Genomic DNA, 19,232 nt, shown 5'->3' with positions numbered 1-19,232 from the left:
CACATATTTTCAGTGTTTAAATTGCTGTAGCCGAATTAGCAAAAGTCGTAAATTTTGTGCTAAAAACGAATACTTTGTGTTGCTTTTGCTTCCGAAAAAACTGAAAGCGCAAAACTCGACAGCAAAAGACCTTTTTCGATTAGAGTTTTCTTTGGAATTTTTTTTGGAATATGATGCTTTCAATGCTGCTTATCTCTAGTGCCCATAAATATGGATATAATGTGTACCCATCAAAATTGAAATTCAGAAATCAGTCTTTGAAATTTTACAATGAATCGATCCGAAGAGAATCTGACAATAAACAATTTGTTAGATGCAAAAGATTTCAATAATTCTTAAACCAAAAACACGACAAATTCTTTTAATCTCTATAGCATATTTTTGGGATCAAATGTTACTCGTCTCAGAAACATATTTAAAGTGTAAGATATTATGAATAACAACAAAGATATTTGATATTTTGTTTTCAGTATAATGTTATGCATATATTATACAATGAAATATTGCAAATGCGGTCAATTTGAATAATTTCAACTCATTTTTGTCGAAAACCTGGCGTGATGGACAAAATCTAAGTACAGGGTCGTAAAAGGTCGCACCCACCGGTTACTATAGGACGCCTATTGAACTTAAGACACCTTTTCATTACCTCAAAGATGCCGTGTCCTGTGTTTTCTTTTTCCAAATGATTTTTTACTATTTACTCATCACTCGTCATGATATTATGTTCTATTGACTTCATTGACCGATTCTTCAATCGAATGCGCGATGACCGATTCTTCAATCGAATTCGCGACAAGCAATTAATATGATAAGTCTTGGTCATAAGATTGCAGTGGGTTAAAGAAAGTATAAACCAATCATATAATATATACATATATAATATATATGTATATACATGGAGAGAATTCACTTGCCCGTCATTTATGATTAACTCAATTCTAGTGGAATATCTGCTCAAAATATTTGCTCTTACCAATCTATTTAAAGTGTGTACTACATACTTATAAGAAAATGTATGTAACATACGCAGAAAAGAGTTTCAGATAAATATTGTGGAAGGTCTTTCTTATAAATTTTCAGATAGTAGCACAAATCTTTTGTAATCAAAAAATGTATTTCCTAAACTGTAATTGGGGTTATAGACATATTGACATTGCCGATCTTAGCCATGCAAATTAATCTGTTGAATTGAATCTAATTCCCTGAATGGGCCAAATGAGCTGTGTATACTTTGCCAAAGGGCAGCTTATATGTACTTGATATACACTTTTTTTTTTCAATTTGGAGCTACAAAAACTTTTCGCTGATAACCCCAAATAGCTTAACAGGCGTCCCAGTACTTGCATCATGGGTGAGATTGTGGGGAGGAGACCATGTCGCAGTGCAGCTCCACAGCAAAAGCTGGCACAAAGACGAGATTAAATGTGTCTCGATTGTGACATCGGGAACTAGAACTACTTCGCATCTACTTAGTACATAAGTAAACACAATACATAAACGTACTCACATATGTATTTAGAATGTACGTCAAGGCGAATGCTGGCACTAGCGATTAGTTTTGAACTTTCCATTTCCTACAATCGAGTGCCGAAATCAGTTTCAATTGAGTCGCGACGTAGTTGAGAACATGCGGTGGTCTTCGGTAAAGGCCCAGCTCGAGATGCTGTTGGCGACGTTGTTAATATTCTCGATATGCCAGTGCCAAGCCCGTCCCAATGTCTACGATGATGTCCACGAGGAAAACGAAAAGGACGCCTGGTTAGCCGGGGTCTACCAACCACAGCCTTTGAGGCCAGCTCCTTGGCAGCGGCCAGATGCCGCACGATTACCTAACCCAGCATCCGATGGGGGATTGCAAATACCTGGAGTCGGAGAGCTAATCGGTCTGCCTGGCTACAAGTTCATTGGCAATCGTCCCATAGATGCTTATCTGGGCATCCGCTATGCTCAGGTCGGCAGCGGACTCGGTCGCTTCCAACAGGCCAGATCTGTGCCGTATCAGGGTCAAGTGAATGCCACAAAGGCAAGTCCGAACTGCGCCCAGTTTCCAGAACTGCAACGCATCCAAGACGACGAGGCACGCGGCAAGAATGTGGATGACTGTCTCACTCTCGATGTCTATGCACCGAGTGGGGCTTCGAATCTGCCCGTCTTAGTCTTTGTCCATGGTGAAATGTTGTTCGATGGTGGCTCCGAAGAAGCCGCACCGGATTACTTCCTGGAACATGATGTTGTACTCGTCTCGATAAACTATCGCCTTGCCCCATTTGGTTTTCTCAGCGACCTCAGCAGCGAACTGCCCGGAAATGTGGCTCTTTCCGATATCCATTTGGCCCTTCAGTGGCTGCAGCGCAACCTTCGTTATTTCGGCGGCAATCCCCAGCAGGTGACCTTGGTGGGGCAGGCTGGTGGCGCCACCTTAGTGCACGCTCTAAGCCTTAGCGGACGTGCGCAAAATCTGTTCCAGCAGTTGATTTTGCAATCCGGCACTGCTCTTAATCCGTATCTCATAGATGAACGTCCTCGAGAGACTCTGGCCACGTTCGCCCGCATCGCCCGGTGCCCCTATGCTGGCCAGAACCTTTCACCCCTCTACAACTGCCTCAGCCAGCTCCGCACTTCGGAATTGTTGAGGGCTTTCCAGCAGCTTTATGAACAGAACGAGCCACGTGGCCTCACCTACCTTGGTGGATTCAAGTTGGTAGTGGGCGACAGTCTGGGCTACTTGCCTCAGCATCCGGCTAACCTTGTGGTTAATAATCAGAATAGTTCCGTGCCGTTGATAATAGGAGCCACCAAAGATGCCAGCGCTTTTATTTTGTCGCGTAAGTGAGACAAGTTTTTATTTTATTCTCATTTTTGTGACCTCGGGTCAGAATGGTCTGATAGAGGATCATCGTGGTGTGTACTGATAGCTAAATTGAATGCAGGAAGTTGATTTTTTTCCAAAACCCATTAAAAAATAGCTACTTATGTACAAACAATAGTGTATAGATACATATATTACCTCATTATTTCGGGTTAAATTTTGGTTAAATTTTACTTTGACTACTCGGGAGCGAAATAGACAACAGCTTACTCAGTCAAAGTGTGTTAATGAATCATCAAAATTAAACAAATATTAGGAACATATTTGTACAAAAAATATATGAAAACAGTGCAATTCTGATTCCAATTCAAGGTCTTTAGAATGGGATGCATAAATAATTTGGAAAGGATTCTAACAAGTTTTCGCTATATAGATTTCTAGGATTGTTTAGTGACCGAGAAAACTAAACTGAATCTTTGAAACTTGAATAGTTTATTCTATCCAAAGTTTCTCGATTACATTATAGTCGGTAGTCTGTTTAGGAGGTTTAATCAGTGTGGGGCTGATTTATATCAGCCAACATATAACATATGTATATTAGGACTCAATTGTGTTTTGGTTCGTTGTTTTGATAGATGGGAAACTTCTAGAGATTGGCCAATATCACTGCAAACGGTTTGCCATTTTGATGTTTAGTGTTTTAGTTATAGAAATTCAGAACTAAGTGGAAAATCACCTTAAAATTAGACTTTAACTAGCAATATTAATGAAAATAATATTTTGTACATACAATGACAAGAACAAATTTTATTTACCAATATGATTTTTATGTTATTAGGTTTGTCAATGATATCTATGCTAGATTAGACCAGTATATACGATTTAAGATCTGCATGTTGCATACATTTATTAATGTATGTTACACATTTTATTAATATACATATGTAGCGCTCTAAAAAAGAATTTAATGAGAACCGCCTCGAACAAAAACTTTGTAAAATTTTTATCAAAATCGAATGAGTAAATCATATACATAGCTTAAAATTGTCCTTTATTGGAAATTTGACTTAAACTCCTTTATATTTAAATTAGAGTTTTTCAATCTAAGTTCTCTTTAGGGTTTCATCAATACATATATAGTAGGGAAAAATATGTTTCGAACTTAGTTTCCAAAACGAAAACAAATGACATTTCACTCGGAAGTGAGAACAGCAAGTTCGTAAACAATACGGAACCGCTGTTAATTTATGTTTGAAAACGATTTGAAAACGAGAACAGGCAGATTCATTATGATTTAATATAGGTAATATTCCCAAAATCAAACATTCTGCAAAACGAACTCAAAAAATCGCAAAATTTAAACCGTTTTAAAATGAGAACTCCAACTTGATCAGTTAAGCGCATACTTGGTTAGTTTATTATGCGACAGAATAAATGAAAAGCATAAAGTTTTAATTTACTGGTCCATTTCGGAGTGAGGGAAAATTAGAAGAAGAATCGCAAGTAGCTTGAGCCGCAATGCAAGTTTCACTTAGTCTACTTTATTAAGATTTATCTATATGTCTAGCAGTTCCAACAGTCAGATAGACTAACATGACAGAGACTGATATAAACCTCTTTCATTTATTTTATCACTTACAGGCTTCTATAGTGAAGTGCAGCGTGTGCAATCTCGAAATGTCAGCGACTACATCAACGTTGTCCTGCGCCACACAGCCCCGCCTCAGCACCACAAGATCTGGCATGACTGGGCATTGAGGGAGATTTTCACACCTGATCAGACGCCGCAGTTCGTGAACTCACAGAGTATTTCGCAGCATCTCTTGGAGTTGAGCAATCTGATTTTGTACCGCGAACCGGTCATCGATTCCATCAGGTTTACGTACAAAAAAGTTCCGACCTATTTGTACATATTTGATTATCGCGGCCAGTACCATCGGTTTGGTCACTTGAATAATCCTCTGCCTTTTGGTGTGGATGCTTCGCTCAGCGACGACAGTGTCTATCTGTTTCCCTATCCGGTGGAGGCCAGCCGTCTAAATCCGGAAGATAAGTCGCTTGCCCGTGCGCTCGTCACAATGTGGGTGAATTTTGCCCAATCAGGAGTACCCAATCCCTACAATGGTGTCTGGCCCAAGGCGAGCTCTGAGTATGGACCATTTTTGCGCTTTACCAACTCCAAGGAAAGCGTACTCGAATTGGATCAGCATTTCGGTGAGGGCATTTATGTGCCCAATTTGTATGGATTTGATCAGATACTAAAGAGCACCACGCCCCAGGTAAGCCCAACACCCACAACTACTACAACAAGGACGACAACAACAACGACGACAACAAGGCGTCCGTATGCATTCAATCCGTATGCCCAAAGACCACCTCAGCCATCGCCGCAGGAGCCGAGGAGACCTTCGGATCAGGCTCGTTATGAACAGTTTCTGAAGGCTCAGGAACGGAGACGTCAGCAATATCAAAGAGAACAACAAGAGCGCTTGGAGCGTGAACGCGCGCAGCAACAGCTTCGTGAACAGCACGAACGAGAGGAACAGAAGCGGCAAGAAGAAGAACGTTTAAAGCAGAGAGAGCAGGAAGCACAGCGAGAGAGAGAAGAGCACGAACAGCGTCTTCAGGAAGAACGTAGGCGCGAGTTGCAGCTGCAAGAGGAAAGGACCAGAGAGGATCAAGAAAAACGTCTGCAGCAGGAAAGAGAGCAGGAAGAGAGGGAGCAACATGCTCAAAGGCCTTACGAAACTGGCCCTGAGGAAGATTCTGGCTATGAACCTACTCCATATCCCAACTATGAAGATTACGTAAGAGATAATCGTCGACAGCAGGAAGCTGACACTGACCCTGGCACTGTCCCCAACACCGACAATGACATTGACAACGGGAATAGACCAATTGGCAACGACCCATCATTCGACGTCAATGACCCCCGGTCGTATTCTAGCTATGATGCATATGTTGAAGCCCAGATGAAATTAAGAGAGGAAGAGAATCGGCGCTATGAAGAAGAGCAGGCCCGATACGAACAGGAGAGACAACGAGAGGAAGAAGAGCGGACGCGACAGCAAGAGGAATATGGTAATCATGAACCAGATCAAGTTCATGAGGAGGAGGAGGAGCAGAGGGCCCATGAGACATATGGACAAGGTCAACAGCAAGGCGAGCAGGAAAATAATTTAAGAGAGGAAGATAATCTTCCAGCAGACTTTGATCCGAATGACCCTCGATCTTATCCCAGCTATGATGCCTATGTGGAAGCCCAGATGAAATTGAGAGAGGAAGAGAATCGAATTTATGAACAAGAGCGAGTCCGAGAAGAAGAAGAGAGGGCGCGACAGCAAGAAGATCATGGTCATCATTTTGATGAGGACGATCATCTACGTCATGAAGAAGAATTGGTTCGAGAGGAAGAGGAGAGAGCCGAAGAGCAACGGAATAACCAAGAGGAAGGGGAGCAAGACAATAATTTTAGAGAGGAGGAGGAGGAACAAGAGCGGGCGCGAGAAGAAGATGAGCGGGCCCGGGACGAATATGAGCTATCAAGAGAGGCGGAAGAGGAACAGGCTAATTAATCTTTACCGAATTTTTTAAGTCTAAATACATTCGCAGATGCCTAATAATTTCTCAAGTTGTCAATATTAACCAAAAATATGTGTTCAATTATCCAATCTCCAATAAAATGGTAATCAATCGAGATTCACTATTAGCTTTATCTTTATCACTTATGTAACTAGATTACAGGCTTATCTTATTGCGATTGGGTCGCTTTACCAGGCTCTTTCGGCTATTTGATTTCGTTGTTTTACTGCTTACGGCTAATTTTGCGTTTGCCGCCAATTGCTTCTTGCGCTGGGCCTTGGCGCGTTGGCGGCTACGTGACCGGAGATAGTATATTTCACGTATCAAACTATGTCCTTGGTCCTCGTCCCGCAGGGTCGCGGAGAACTCGTTGAAGTAGTTGCCGCCAATGGTGAGGGTTTCGTCGATTTTCATATAAGGCCCATATAGAGTAGTCATTGGTGGCCAATAGCCAGTGCGGTAGGAGCCCAAAGGATTGCCGCTGATCACAAAGTTTGTCCACAAGTCGACCATGCGATGTGCCATTGTCTCGTCTGGAGGACTGAGGCGCTTGACATGATCAGGGTAGGGAAAGAGATACAGGGCTTCGTCGGTGAGGGAGACGCCAGCTCGGAACGGGCTCTGCATGTTGGTCTCCTCGTCCATTTCCCGGTAGCGATTAAACTCCCCGGCATAATCGAAGGAGTACAAAAATGTGTTATCCGGATTGTGTTTGTTGTTCATATTCAGGGCCAAAAGCACGGGTAGTTTGTGGCTTAAAGTGCCAGCCACCTGACGGGGAGCGAATTATGGTTTGTCATAACGTGAATGCTCAGTATACTTACATCGATTAGCCTGGGAATGAGTGTGTCGAATGTTCCATTCTCCAACAGCTGGCGATTGAAGAAGTCATGGGTCACAAAACTAGTCAGCAACATGGTCTTGTCCGTGCCCACCACCTGGCGGATGACATGATCGATGTAGTTGTAGGTGTCGTACTCGTCGTCAGGAATCTTCCCCTCAAAATCGTTTTCCACAATTTCATTCAGAACTCTGGTGCCGGCATTCTTGGGACATCCACCCAGAGCCGGATAGGAGAAGTTTGACTCCAGCATGAGGTCGTATGGATGCTTTGGCAGCACCCCACTTGGTCCGCCTATCGTAAACTGTATGCCACCAGTGTGTCCTATGCCCAAATCCGATTTTTCAAGCTGAAAGTATATATATCCAAAGTAGAAGATTTTCTGATCTTTTCATATCTTTCTATCATACCGCATGCTCCATGAAGGCAGTGAGCAACTCTAGAGCCGAAAGCTCCATCAGGCAGCTGTTGAGATCCCTAACTGTAACCAATCGACAACTCGCCTTCTGTGCTATCTCTTGTGCATGTTTGCGGGGATTATCTTCGAGAAAAATGGGCATTATGGCCGATCCCGAGTGGTAGATGACCTGACTAAAAAGGCCATGCTGCACCATCGGCGATAGGGTGAGCAGATGTGCAATGGCTGCTCCACCCACTTGACCGGCAACTGTCACACGATTTGCATCGCCGCCAAAATACTTAATAAAATGTTTGACAAACTGCAAAGCTAAAAATATGTCTAGGAATCCAGCATTTCCTGGAATTTCATCCGTCTTGGTCGAGAGGAAGCCGAACGGGCCCAGACGATATTGCGGAGTGACGAGGACCACATCCTTTTCGAGCAGATAGTCAGGAGGAGCCTCTGAGTTGCTGCCCTCGTACAGATACTCCCCATGGATGTACACCAGAACGGGCAGTTTTGCAGTAACATTCGGTGTCGTGATGGTCATGGTGAGACAATCCTCGACATCCAGAACATCGTCCAGTTTGCGTAAAGAGTCCATGGACACAACCGACGGACAACCGATTTTCTCGGCTGTGGCATCCATTACGTCTTCCCACGGTTCGATTGGACGCGGCGCCTTGTTGAGGGGGAAAAGAAAAACGGTTGATCGAAAAGATAAGGGTGAGTCCAAATCGCATTACCTTAAAGCGGTACTGCCCTGTAGGTGGTTCGGCATATCTGACATCAACAAACTGCAGTACTTCGCGGTTCGTCCATGCTGTCTCCACAATTTTCCCCTGGATACTACCCAGTTTGGGTATCTCAACTATTGTGTCTTTTTCCTCATCGTAATGTCTGCCACGAACGCGAGCCTCTGCCTGTAAGTCGCTCTGGATGCTCAGCAGAAAGCTAAAGAGAATAAACAATCCAATCTGCATATTGCGATGATCAAATGACCTAAGAATCCTGGTCCAGAGTGTGTCGCAGCGCACACTAGTCACGAGTGCGCACAAAACCAAACTGATCTTCGGCTCAAGCTGGCCATTAGATTTTGCTCTGCTCTGACCCAAAGTTTCACCCCGAGCTGCGCATAGATCAACGGACTCGGACCAAAAACCTGACCGACATACACTAAAGAAGAATTCGCAAATTGATGAAGACTAAAACAAAATGACCAAATGTGGCAGCACATTTAACATATGCAAATAATTAAGCATGGATTTCGCCTCACTCCGGTTTCTGTGCAAGTAAAAGGGAAAAGTCATTTCGGCGACGAAGACGTCACCCGTTCCATCAGCTTACAGATTACAGCTGATGAAGTCGCTCAGCTTGAAATGCAAAATTGATATTTGTCGGCAAATAGTGATCTTAATGGAGTTTCAGTTTGTCTTTCTCACGACGACGAAGATGATGATGTTGATGATGATGATGATGATGATTAAAGGTGCGGGACGCGGGTCGCAGTTTAATGAATTTGTGCGCCCGCAGCAGCGGAAAGCAAAAACATTGACGAATTTAAAATTTAAATTTATGCCAAATTGATTTTACGTTTCTGGTGCTACTGGTATTTCTAGATTAATATCAATTTGCGTTTTCAAAATTAATCATCGGAAACTGCGGGAGAAAGCATCAGACACAAACGGGGCGCCCCACGACTTTTTTAAGTCAACGACTTTTCGAATGAATCTTTTGATGGACAGATTTAGCTAATGCGTCATCTTTACATAATTCTAGTTCGAAGACTTTTTATTTACATCCTAAAAGTCTGTTCCCAACTACAAAAAGGGAACTCACACAAGATTATTAATAATCATCACGACATTAATTGAAATTGATATCTCTACCATATATGGTTACAATCTGATCGCTCTTAAATTTAAATAATTAACAAATTACAAAAAATAGTTTAGAAAACACAAAAAGATTTGCTCACTTTACTGATGAACATTTATGCAAATTATGTTTAAAAGCCAACACTTTCTTTTGTTAGCAAAGAGCAACACAAAAATGATTTATGAATCTAAAAAATGTTCCGTTCCTTTCCCCTCACTGCATGACTACATACGTATATAAACGAGGGTGGTCTTAAGAGTTGTCAAACTATTTTATGAATGATATCAACAAATTGTGTTTGACCTCATTGAAGTCAGAAGCCCAAAAAAAAAACACTTTTTTAGACACCTTTTGTTGGGGTGTTTTTTCTATATAAATATTGAAATTGACATTTGAAGTATCGTTAGTAAAATGTTGAATTCCATATATACAATATGTAAACTATATATCATAAACTTGAACAACATTTACCTGAATGCATGTGATTGCACATTTAACTGGAATCTTTTAATTAATAAACAATTTTCTTACACCTGAAGTTGACCCTGCCGTCTAGTTTAAAATGATATTCCATCTTTTTTATACCCTGCAGACTTTGCAGCACAAAAATGAATAATTGTCTGCCAAGCGCGAATTAGAACCACAAGGGAGATAATTAGAGAATTGCCGACTTGGGAATACCCCTGCGGTTCCTCAACTATTAAGTCCGCGAGATCTGTCAATCTCTCTTACAATACTTCACCATTTGTCTATCACCACGACTAACACTACACAACATAGCAGACAATCTGAAAAAAGTTCAAGCGTAAAACTAAAATATCTTTTAATTACATCTCGAAGTTTCCTTTTTGAGGCCTTTTCTTTGAAAGGTTCATGGAACTACTTTGGCATATCTTAAAGGTTCTTAGTATGTTATGTGTTAAAGTAAAGCTAAGGATAATTGTATGCTAAACATTTTTAACCAATTTCTAAATATCCTTTCAGAACTAAATGAACTTGAAATTTCGCACTATTTGTTCAGTCAAGAGAAATCTTTTTATTTTTGGCTTGATTATTGAACTTCATACGTGTTTTAAAGTTATTTTTATTTAACCCATATATTTTAAACCCTTATGAATTGTTCAGAATTACAATATATGTAAATGTATAGTTGAAGACGAATAAGTTTATCCTTTTTTAAAGTCATAACGGGTTATAGTATTTGTAGAGAAATAACCCGTCTAATCGTCTGATTTAAAGGAAGGGGAAAATATTGTACTTACTTCTTTTTCAAAAATAAAAAATATGGCAAATATTTTATGAACCGAAATAAACAAGCAAAGCCACAGAAGCATTTTAACAAAGTTTGGAGTTTGTGCCAAAGAACTGGGCTTATTTAAGAGCTCAAAGGGTATTAAAAATGTTGTTAACATTATGACTCGTCGCGAGATCTACCCAATAAATATTGCTGATTCTTAAATTGATAAGAAAATGTCAAATTCACAGGTTATCGCTTGCCAATAACGACCACTGTGCATGGAAATTTCAATTCAATCCGATTCAGTTCAGTTTTTCTGTTTGGCTGGGTCTCGGAAAATATTCCAATAAAGTCCGTAATAATGCGACATTTTATTGTGTTGATTATATTGGGGATTTTCGTGCAGTGCTGCAGGACAAACAATTGGGTAAGTTCAACTTGAGTTTGGGCCTTTATAAGATAAGCATTAAAGTTTGGCTATTCCCAAGGATGGAGAGATAAGTACAGCCAGTCGATTTTGCTACGTAACTGTTAAACCCATTTTGGGTCATCTAATGACCGTGCTGAGGCACTTGGAAGTCTGTGAGGCAGCAAGACCGATCGATGTAGTTGAAAGATTGGACAAAATCCAAGCTCTATTAGTGACTCAACAACAACAAACTCAATCATTAGTGGACTCTCATGCAAAGGCGCCAGTGGAGCATCAGTTGGCGACATTCGAAAAGATCGAAACTCACCTGGATAGACTCAGTAGCCAACAGACCCAGCAAAAGGAACAATTAATGAATCAGAAACTCGAAGATTCGGCGGACAAAATAAGAAAACTAGAGATCCAATTGGCCACCCAATCGGAGAAGCTTTCCTCGTCCGAATCGATTATAAGCCAATCTGAACGTAACTTAAAGGAGCTAAACCAATTGGTTGACAAGTATAAAGAGGCAAGGTTGAAGAGCTTTCAAAGAATCCGCTCAAAATACTATTATATTGAAGAAAAGGAACGACTTAGTTGGGAGGCTTCTTCGAAGAGGTGTAGGCAAATGGGCGGCCATCTGCTCAGTTTGCAGAGCCAAGCCGAGTACGAGGCCGTCAACACGCAATTGACCAGCGGAGAACTATACTGGATAGACGTCAATGACCAGGTGAAAGAGGGTCTTTATGTATCACACACTGGTCACGATGCTAATTTCCTATACTGGAGGCTTTCACCCGATAATTATAACAACGAAGACTGCATTGAATTAAGTCCTCGCCTGGGAATGAATGACAACAATTGCAACTACAAGAACAATTTCATTTGTGAGATTTCTGCAGAGTTGGAATAAAGCTCCTAGGAAACACTTGTTTTTTACTTCTGCCCTGGCACTTTAAGAATATGTAAAAAGTATAAGTCATTAAAGATTCTCCTTTCCCAATGGGTAATACTTAATCTACCTTGATGGATCCTCAATGGTAAATTACCCTTCAATTCTGTCGTCTGTCTTATTATCCATTTCCTCTGGGAGGCTTTTGGGTTTGACGTATCTGAAATGTCAGTCATCCAGATGTATCCTCCTCTCCGACAACAATATAGAAAGGATATTCCTATTCTCACAGGCAAACTATGTGAAGTTACTCAGCTGGACTTATGAAAGATGGAAGATTAGCAATGGCACCCAAAATTATTAGGTAAAATCAAGTTTTTTTTTTAATATAATATTCTCTATATTTTCATTTTATTAATCATTTTCGATTCCTTTTCATCTTGTTTTTGGTTTTTGTTTTTCAATTCTTTTGTTTTTGTTGTTGTTTTTTTGTTTTTGGTTTTCTGTTTTGGTTTTTAGTAGGTATGTATCTATTATATAATAATATGTTATAATTAAGAATCTTCATTTCATCTAAATATTTCAGTTATAATAATACAATATAATAATCATTAATAATATTTTTGTTAAATTTCTGGGTTGCCGTTTTCTTATCATTTTTTCTCGAGTGTGTGTGTGTGTGTGTGTGTGTGTGTGTGATTTGTGTTTTTGTGTCGTTTTCTTTCTTATTTTGTTTGTTGTTGTTTTTAATGTGGAATTTAACTGGCTTGAAATGGGCTGTTATCGTTTAATTTTATTTGCATTAATAATTATAAATGTTTTTATGAATCTCTTTGACTCTCGCTTTGTGCTCTCCTTCTCCCCCTCCCTCGAGTTTGATTATTTCGACTTCTGTTGCTGTATCTTGGATCGTTCAGTTCTAATAATATTTTTGTTTTCTTCCCCCTTTGAGGTTAGTTTCTATAATGTTTGCTTTCTTTTGAGATAATGAATTCGAAATCAAAATTCTAGACAAGCTAAAAGCAATTGGTATATATAGGTATTTATATATATTTATATATATTCTAGGTAGTTTGCTTCATAAATCTTGATTATGCTGGGCAGCTCAAACAGAGAATGCAAAATTTAAAGGAACACAAACATGGAAACAATTGTATACCCTTTCATTGGCTTTTACGTATATTGTATAATAGCACAAACTTTGTATAAAATTTTGTTAAGTACTTTTGCTTTCTCACTTTTCATTTTCATCTTCCTGAAGGGCCTAAAACGTGTGTGTCCTAATTTAAAACGGAGAAACAATAGTCCAATATGCTCATTATGGTCAACCAAATGCAGAAGAAGGAGTTCCATCCTTCGGGGAACTGCCTCCTAACAAATGAGATTTCCATTAATCATTCTGCATAATTTGGAGAGCAAATAATCCCATGTTTCAATAAATGGCTATCATTTGGTTAAGTTATCCTTTGTTTTAAATATTTTTGTAGCTCAGTCTTTTTACTAACAATTTTTTTTGTTTTTCTATTTTTTTCGCATTTTCGTCTGCTTCGCTTTCGTTTTGAATTGAAGCGAATTGGGTGGAAAACTATTTAATTTTCAGAAATTAGGTGGATTAGTTTTCCACAAACCAAGATGGGTGTGTGTGTGTGTGTGTGTGTGTGTGTGTGAGTGTGAATGTTAGTGGGTGTGTGTATGAGAGGATGGGAAAAGAGTGTGGATGAGGATTCTATGAGATTATGTTTCGATCTATTTGTGCTTACTTATCGTTTCAATATTCTTTTAATTCATTGCTGTTAGCTCTATAGTTGCTTGGAAGTACCATTTTTTTTTTGTTTGTGTCTACCTTTCGTAACTTATTTAATTTGGTTAAATATCTTTTACTTCATTTCTTATTAATTCATTCATTTATTTTTCGTTTTTGTTATTAATGCTTTGCGCTACATATTCAACAATTTAAATTTACCTTACGTATTTGTAACCGCTAAGGAAATGCATAACATACTCTCGTCTTTGTAGCCTTTTATCAAGATTTGTGTGGATGTATCTGTATCTGTGTCTATATCTGATCGATTTGTTGTTATTATTGTTGTTGTTTCATTTGGGAACCAAAGCAGAGAAAATCAATTGAGTGTTGTGCTGAATTTTTGTTCGAATGAAAGGTTATATTTATTTGGTTTGTATAATCTTTTTTTTTTGTTTTTGTGTTTTTTTTTATGCAATTTCTTTTGGGTTTTCATTTTGGTTTTATCAAGTATTTACAATGTTTGATTCGGGTTATTAGGTATATGTTTATATGCATGTTAGGTTTGTTTGTTGCGTTATAAAATCTTAACATAATTATATAAATTTGTTTAATTCATTAAATTTGTCTTGCTGGCTTGGTTTTCGTCTATCCTCTTGGATTCGTTTTGGTTTTGCTTAAGTAAAATGCATTGATTACGTTGCAAGTGTGTATAGAAATAGCAGGCTACTTATAAATTATAAAACCAAATTCTCGAAACTAGAGCCCAGAGTCCTCCGATTTCGATACTCCGTCGATGCCTTCTCCTTTGCCATTAAGTTTACAGTTTTGCCATTGAAGTTCGAATTCGGATTCGAGTTAAAGGCTTATCCTAAGTTAGTAGGTATATTTTGTGTGTTATGTAATATGTAATCATATATATAGATTTATATATATATATATATATGTATATATATATATAGATATTTATTTTATGTAAGAAGCACTTGAATATATATCATTTTCGGTTTTTATTTTGAGTTTTCTCTTGTTATTTTAAAGAAAAGTGAAAACATTTCGTTTCGTTTGTTTTTGTTTTGTTCTGCGTTTTAAGCGCTCTACGGCTCACTAATTTGTTAATGCTGTTTGTTTCTTTAGTGTTTAATTAGTTGCTCGCTACAATTTGCTTTAATGCATACATAGTTAATAATCTTTTTGTCTTATGTTGGAGAAAGTTAAAAATCTTGTTTAGCTTATATTTATGTGTATATACATATACATACATATATGCATGTATATACATATATACATACATATACGTGTATATGGTAAAGTATTCATTCTCATTCATTCATTAGCTTAAGCTCCTCCAATCCAATACACTGAACTTTTTTGTTTCGCAGAAAGATTTAAGAAATTAGTAAAATACTTTTCTTTTCTAAATTATTAATTTTTTCTTGTTTGTCTTTTGGGATTTTTTTTTTGTGTTTTTTCTTCTTTTTTTTTATCGTTTTTGGGTTTTTGTATTTGTTTTTGTTTTGTTTTGTTTTGTTTTAAAAGCATTTCTAGAGAATTTCTCTTCTAAAGTATCTAATAAGTACGTAAGATCTATGTATGTATGTTTGTATGTATATGTGTCATCATCATCTATGTATTTTATGTATATTTATATAGAATAATTTGTTGTTGTTGTTGGATTTAAATTTGTTGTCTCCGGATTAGGCATACTCTGTAAAACCTTTCAATTGTTGCTTTAAGGATCATCCTAGATTACAATACGTTGCTGCAGTGTATAGGTATATGTATATGTATGTATGAATGCATGTATTGGTAGAAGTAATTCGTATGTATGTATATATTGGTAAATGTAAATGTAAAGTGTATAAAAGTTAATGATCTTTCAATGCAATTGTATAAGTTAGTATTTATAAGTAATTTCTAGATTTAGTCGAGTTGCTAATTAGTTGCTATAACTAAAGTTTCCCCACTTTCGCACCATCCCGCTGGCTGTCTGTAATATGTTTAAGTGTGTCCTTTATTGCTTATTTGATTTAGATCTGAAATTGTTGTTGTTGTTGTTGTTATGGAACAGGTAAAATCTATTAAGTGAATCGAAACCAAAAATCAACCAAAGACATAATTCAAACAAGGATAAAGAAAATATAAATTTATTGCATTGAATTCGAATATCATATCGTACGGTATGTATATATATGTAATATGTACAAAAGTGCTAACAAATTATATAAAAATATAAGTATAATAATAATATATATATAAATCTATTAAAAATCATTTTAAATTTTAAATTAAATGCTGGATCTTTGGCTGTCTAATGGGTCAACTTAAGGCCAAAAACAATAAACTAAAACGTGATTTTCGTGTTAGTCATTTGTTTGTTTTTGTTTTGTTGTTTATCCTAGAATTGATTTTTATATTTTGCTTCGTTTCCATCTCTATTCATCTTTACACAATTTGCTTTGATTTAGATATTACTACGCTTTGTGGCCATGATTTGCCTTTTACATATATTTGCAATGGGTTTACTTTCCTCCCTCTGGCTGATCGTATTGGATCGTTGGATTTCAAATGATTTATACAAAATACATAGATTTATTGTTCTCAAACCGTAAGCTTAAACTAATTGCTATGAGAACGATTAGCAATGAACTCTTCTACTGCAAAATTTCAGTTGTCTAAATTGTATGTTCTATTCAAAATTTAACTCTATAGCTACATATATGTATGTATGTATATCTCCTCTTTGATCACTTTATACGAGACAAAAACTACATCATAATCAAAAGGTTTGCCATTCATTTTGTGTAGTTTTCCAGATTATATACAGGATAGTTTCCAGGCATTAGCCAATTGATTGCAAACTAATATATGTATACCTATAACTTTTAATATTATTATAATGAAATTGTTGCTCATCTTGCCGATGTTCTTCCCCTATCTTATGGCACATATCGCACATATCTATATATGTACAGTGGTTATACATTTTGAAATTTTGCATTTTGGTTTGAATAGTTTCAATAGAAGCCTGTACATATTTTACAATCTCTTTGTGTTAGTTTAGATAGTAGAAGCGAGTAGAGTTTTGAAATGCACTTGCAAAAAGCAAATTAAATTGACTGTTGTTTTCGGTTTTCGTTCAGCTAAATGAAAATACAAAAATTGTTGCAGCAATCGATTATAGACAGACTGGCAGTTCAGCCATTTATACCTTGTCTACCGTTGTAAACCATTTCAAAAAAGTCTTTGGAATAAGGATATACAAAGAGGACAGTAAAGCTATACGGGAAAACTTAATTTGGTATTTCTATGGCTCAAAGGAAATGCGGTAAAAAGTGTTGGAATACAACTAGAAAATTATTATTTGAATAAGGTGGGAGCAAAACTATTAGAAAGAGGTTTACTTTAATAAGAAATGTTTTTTAAATCATATGGGGAACAGGTCCGATATCAATTGAGGGAACAGGTCCGATAAATCGGGGAAATTAAATCTTCTTTTGGATCTGTTACTTAAAATTAATTTGTTGTCTACGGATTTTGGTATTCAATTTGTTTTGTTTTTATGTTTTTTAGTATTTTTTCATCATCTTTTTTTGTTTCTCTTGTTGTTTTTGTAAATCAGTATTAAGCGTTTTGTTTTTTGTGTTTTCTTTTTTTTTCGTAGATTTCGTTTTGTAAATTTTTACTATTTTTGTTGTTCTTGTTGTGGTATTAAATGCAAAAAACTTGTTGTATGTCTTGTATACTAAATAATTATTATGTTTGCCTTTACATTTGTGGCAATTGTTTAATGGTTTTCCTTCCTTTTTTATGGTTTATATAAGTATATATATATAATATAGTATTTACAAATTGCTATTCCGTATCCCAATATCAGTGAGTGAGTTCATTGGGGCTTCACACTCCTTTTCCCCCCACCGATTATAATATATTTAAATGATCAACGCGTAGCTTTCACGACTGATTGGAGAACTTTTGTCTGCATATATGATTATAAAGTTATTAGTTCTCGGGTCGTGTGTGTGTGTGTGTATAACTATAAATTTCGTGTATATATTTTTCAGTTTGTTGTTGTATTGAGTTCACAAATGCAAAAACTATTCCCATTTCTGTGTGTCTAATATCCTGGCTTTCTCTTATGTACTGCGGATTATAGTATATAAAAAAGATAATGAACCCAAACATGCCAAATCAATTCAAACCCTGTCCATATTACCAACTGAGATCTATCGTTAAGAGACAACTGCATCTAGATATACATACTTAGTTAACGTTTATGAATTAAGTTGGATTCGATTTCAATTGTAATCCTTGCCCTTTCCCTCCTAGTTACATTTCATTTGCTGTGACTTTCTTGTAAAGTTGCATCTAAAATTCATAAAAAAGGAAAATGATAATTACATGTATCGCAGGCTAATTCAATTTACAGAAAGTACAAGTGTTTCTATCCCTCTCCCCCTCCGAACTAGTACATTTCATTCTCATCCCAATCGACGGACTGCAGGACTAGCTTGTCCAGTTCCTTGGAGTCGCCCGAGCTGCTGTTGCGCCTCCGTCGCTTGCGTTGGAGGTGGGCCCACTTGCGATTGAGTTGGGCCATTTGAGGCGCCGCAAACATGGCAGCCGCTGCAGCACTCAGTTTCGTAGGCGTTATGGCACTGCCATATCTGGATGTGGGCGTGGTGGCGGCAGCAGGACTCATGCTAAAGAACTCGCGATTGCCAAAGCGGAACTTGCGCGGCGGAGGCAAAGGCGGAACTGAGGCGGCAGCATTACCAGCTGTCGAGCAGGCTGAGTTCTTGGCTTTAGCGAGATGTGGAGTATCGTAGGGGGGCGGTGGCGTTATCATGGCTAGGGATGAGGTGTCCTCGAGGTTCGCATCGTCCTCGTCGTCGGTATAATCCCCCCTACCCGGATCGTCATCGTCGTCAAAGTGGAATGAGGCATCGGACTGGAAGATTCTGGATGGCTGATGCCCGTAGATCTCGTACGAGGGTGTCTCTTCCATGGGAGATTGCAGTTGAATTGGCGTAACAGGCATGGATTTGGCATACTGCTTCGCGTGATGTTGCTGCGCTGTGATCTGGGCGGGCGTTGCGGGCATGGTTGCGGCTGTAAGCGTGGGCGTTGGTGTCGGTGTGGGTGTGGGTGTGGTCATCGCCTGAATGAGTGGCATCGATTTGGTGTTACATATCAATCAATCACGGTAAATGTAACTGCAGTTCTTGGGGCTCTCCTGCGGGCTGGGGCTGCTGGATGGGGGCGCTGGACTGGAACTGCTGTTCGACATCACTGGCGATGAGCCGGAGCTGGAGTGCGGCTGCTGCTGCTGTTGCGGTTGTTGTTGAGGGCTATTCGAACGATGTTGAGTTACTGCAAAGTGGAGGGAGACCCAAATTAATAACCAAATAGCCAATATAATCCAAAATAACTGTTGCAT

At 38.3% G+C, this 19,232-nt stretch overlaps 4 protein-coding genes across 4 annotated transcripts in view; 2 read left to right on the top strand and 2 right to left on the bottom strand.

Annotated features, from left to right (window-relative positions):
• The first annotated feature begins 1,612 nt into the window (after positions 1-1,612).
• LOC6646777 (glutactin) lies at positions 1,613-6,511 on the top strand. The gene is made up of 2 exons (XM_002069394.4): positions 1,613-2,828; positions 4,454-6,511. The coding sequence occupies exons 1-2, from the start codon at positions 1,631-1,633 to the stop codon at positions 6,385-6,387; spliced, it is 3,132 nt and encodes a 1,043-aa protein (XP_002069430.1). The 5' UTR covers positions 1,613-1,630; the 3' UTR covers positions 6,388-6,511.
• LOC6646776 (glutactin) lies at positions 6,506-8,747 on the bottom strand. The gene is made up of 4 exons (XM_002069393.3): positions 8,382-8,747; positions 7,646-8,317; positions 7,219-7,584; positions 6,506-7,165 (listed from the first exon to the last, which is right to left on the bottom strand). Exons 1-4 carry the CDS (start codon positions 8,616-8,618, stop codon positions 6,551-6,553), a joined length of 1,890 nt encoding a protein of 629 aa, XP_002069429.1. The 5' UTR covers positions 8,619-8,747; the 3' UTR covers positions 6,506-6,550.
• Positions 8,748-11,069: 2,322 nt separating this feature from the next.
• On the top strand, positions 11,070-12,098 carry LOC6646775 (accessory gland protein Acp29AB). Its single transcript, XM_002069392.4, has 2 exons — positions 11,070-11,177; positions 11,239-12,098. Exons 1-2 carry the CDS (start codon positions 11,112-11,114, stop codon positions 12,070-12,072), a joined length of 900 nt encoding a protein of 299 aa, XP_002069428.4. The 5' UTR covers positions 11,070-11,111; the 3' UTR covers positions 12,073-12,098.
• Positions 12,099-17,848: 5,750 nt separating this feature from the next.
• LOC6646734 (semaphorin-1A) overlaps positions 17,849-19,232 on the bottom strand; it is a 122,120-nt gene continuing 120,736 nt past the window's right edge. Inside the window, 1 exon segment of the mRNA XM_002069389.4 lies at positions 17,849-19,165. Coding sequence (XP_002069425.2) covers positions 18,258-19,165 — 908 coding nt within the window. The 3' untranslated portion in view covers positions 17,849-18,257.

The sequence above is a fragment of the Drosophila willistoni genome, assembly GCF_018902025.1.
Source record: "Drosophila willistoni isolate 14030-0811.24 chromosome 2R unlocalized genomic scaffold, UCI_dwil_1.1 Seg167, whole genome shotgun sequence".
Lineage (NCBI taxonomy): Eukaryota > Metazoa > Arthropoda > Insecta > Diptera > Drosophilidae > Drosophila > Drosophila willistoni.
Note: the sequence above shows the minus strand (reverse complement) of the source record. Positions and strands in the feature narration are given on the sequence as shown.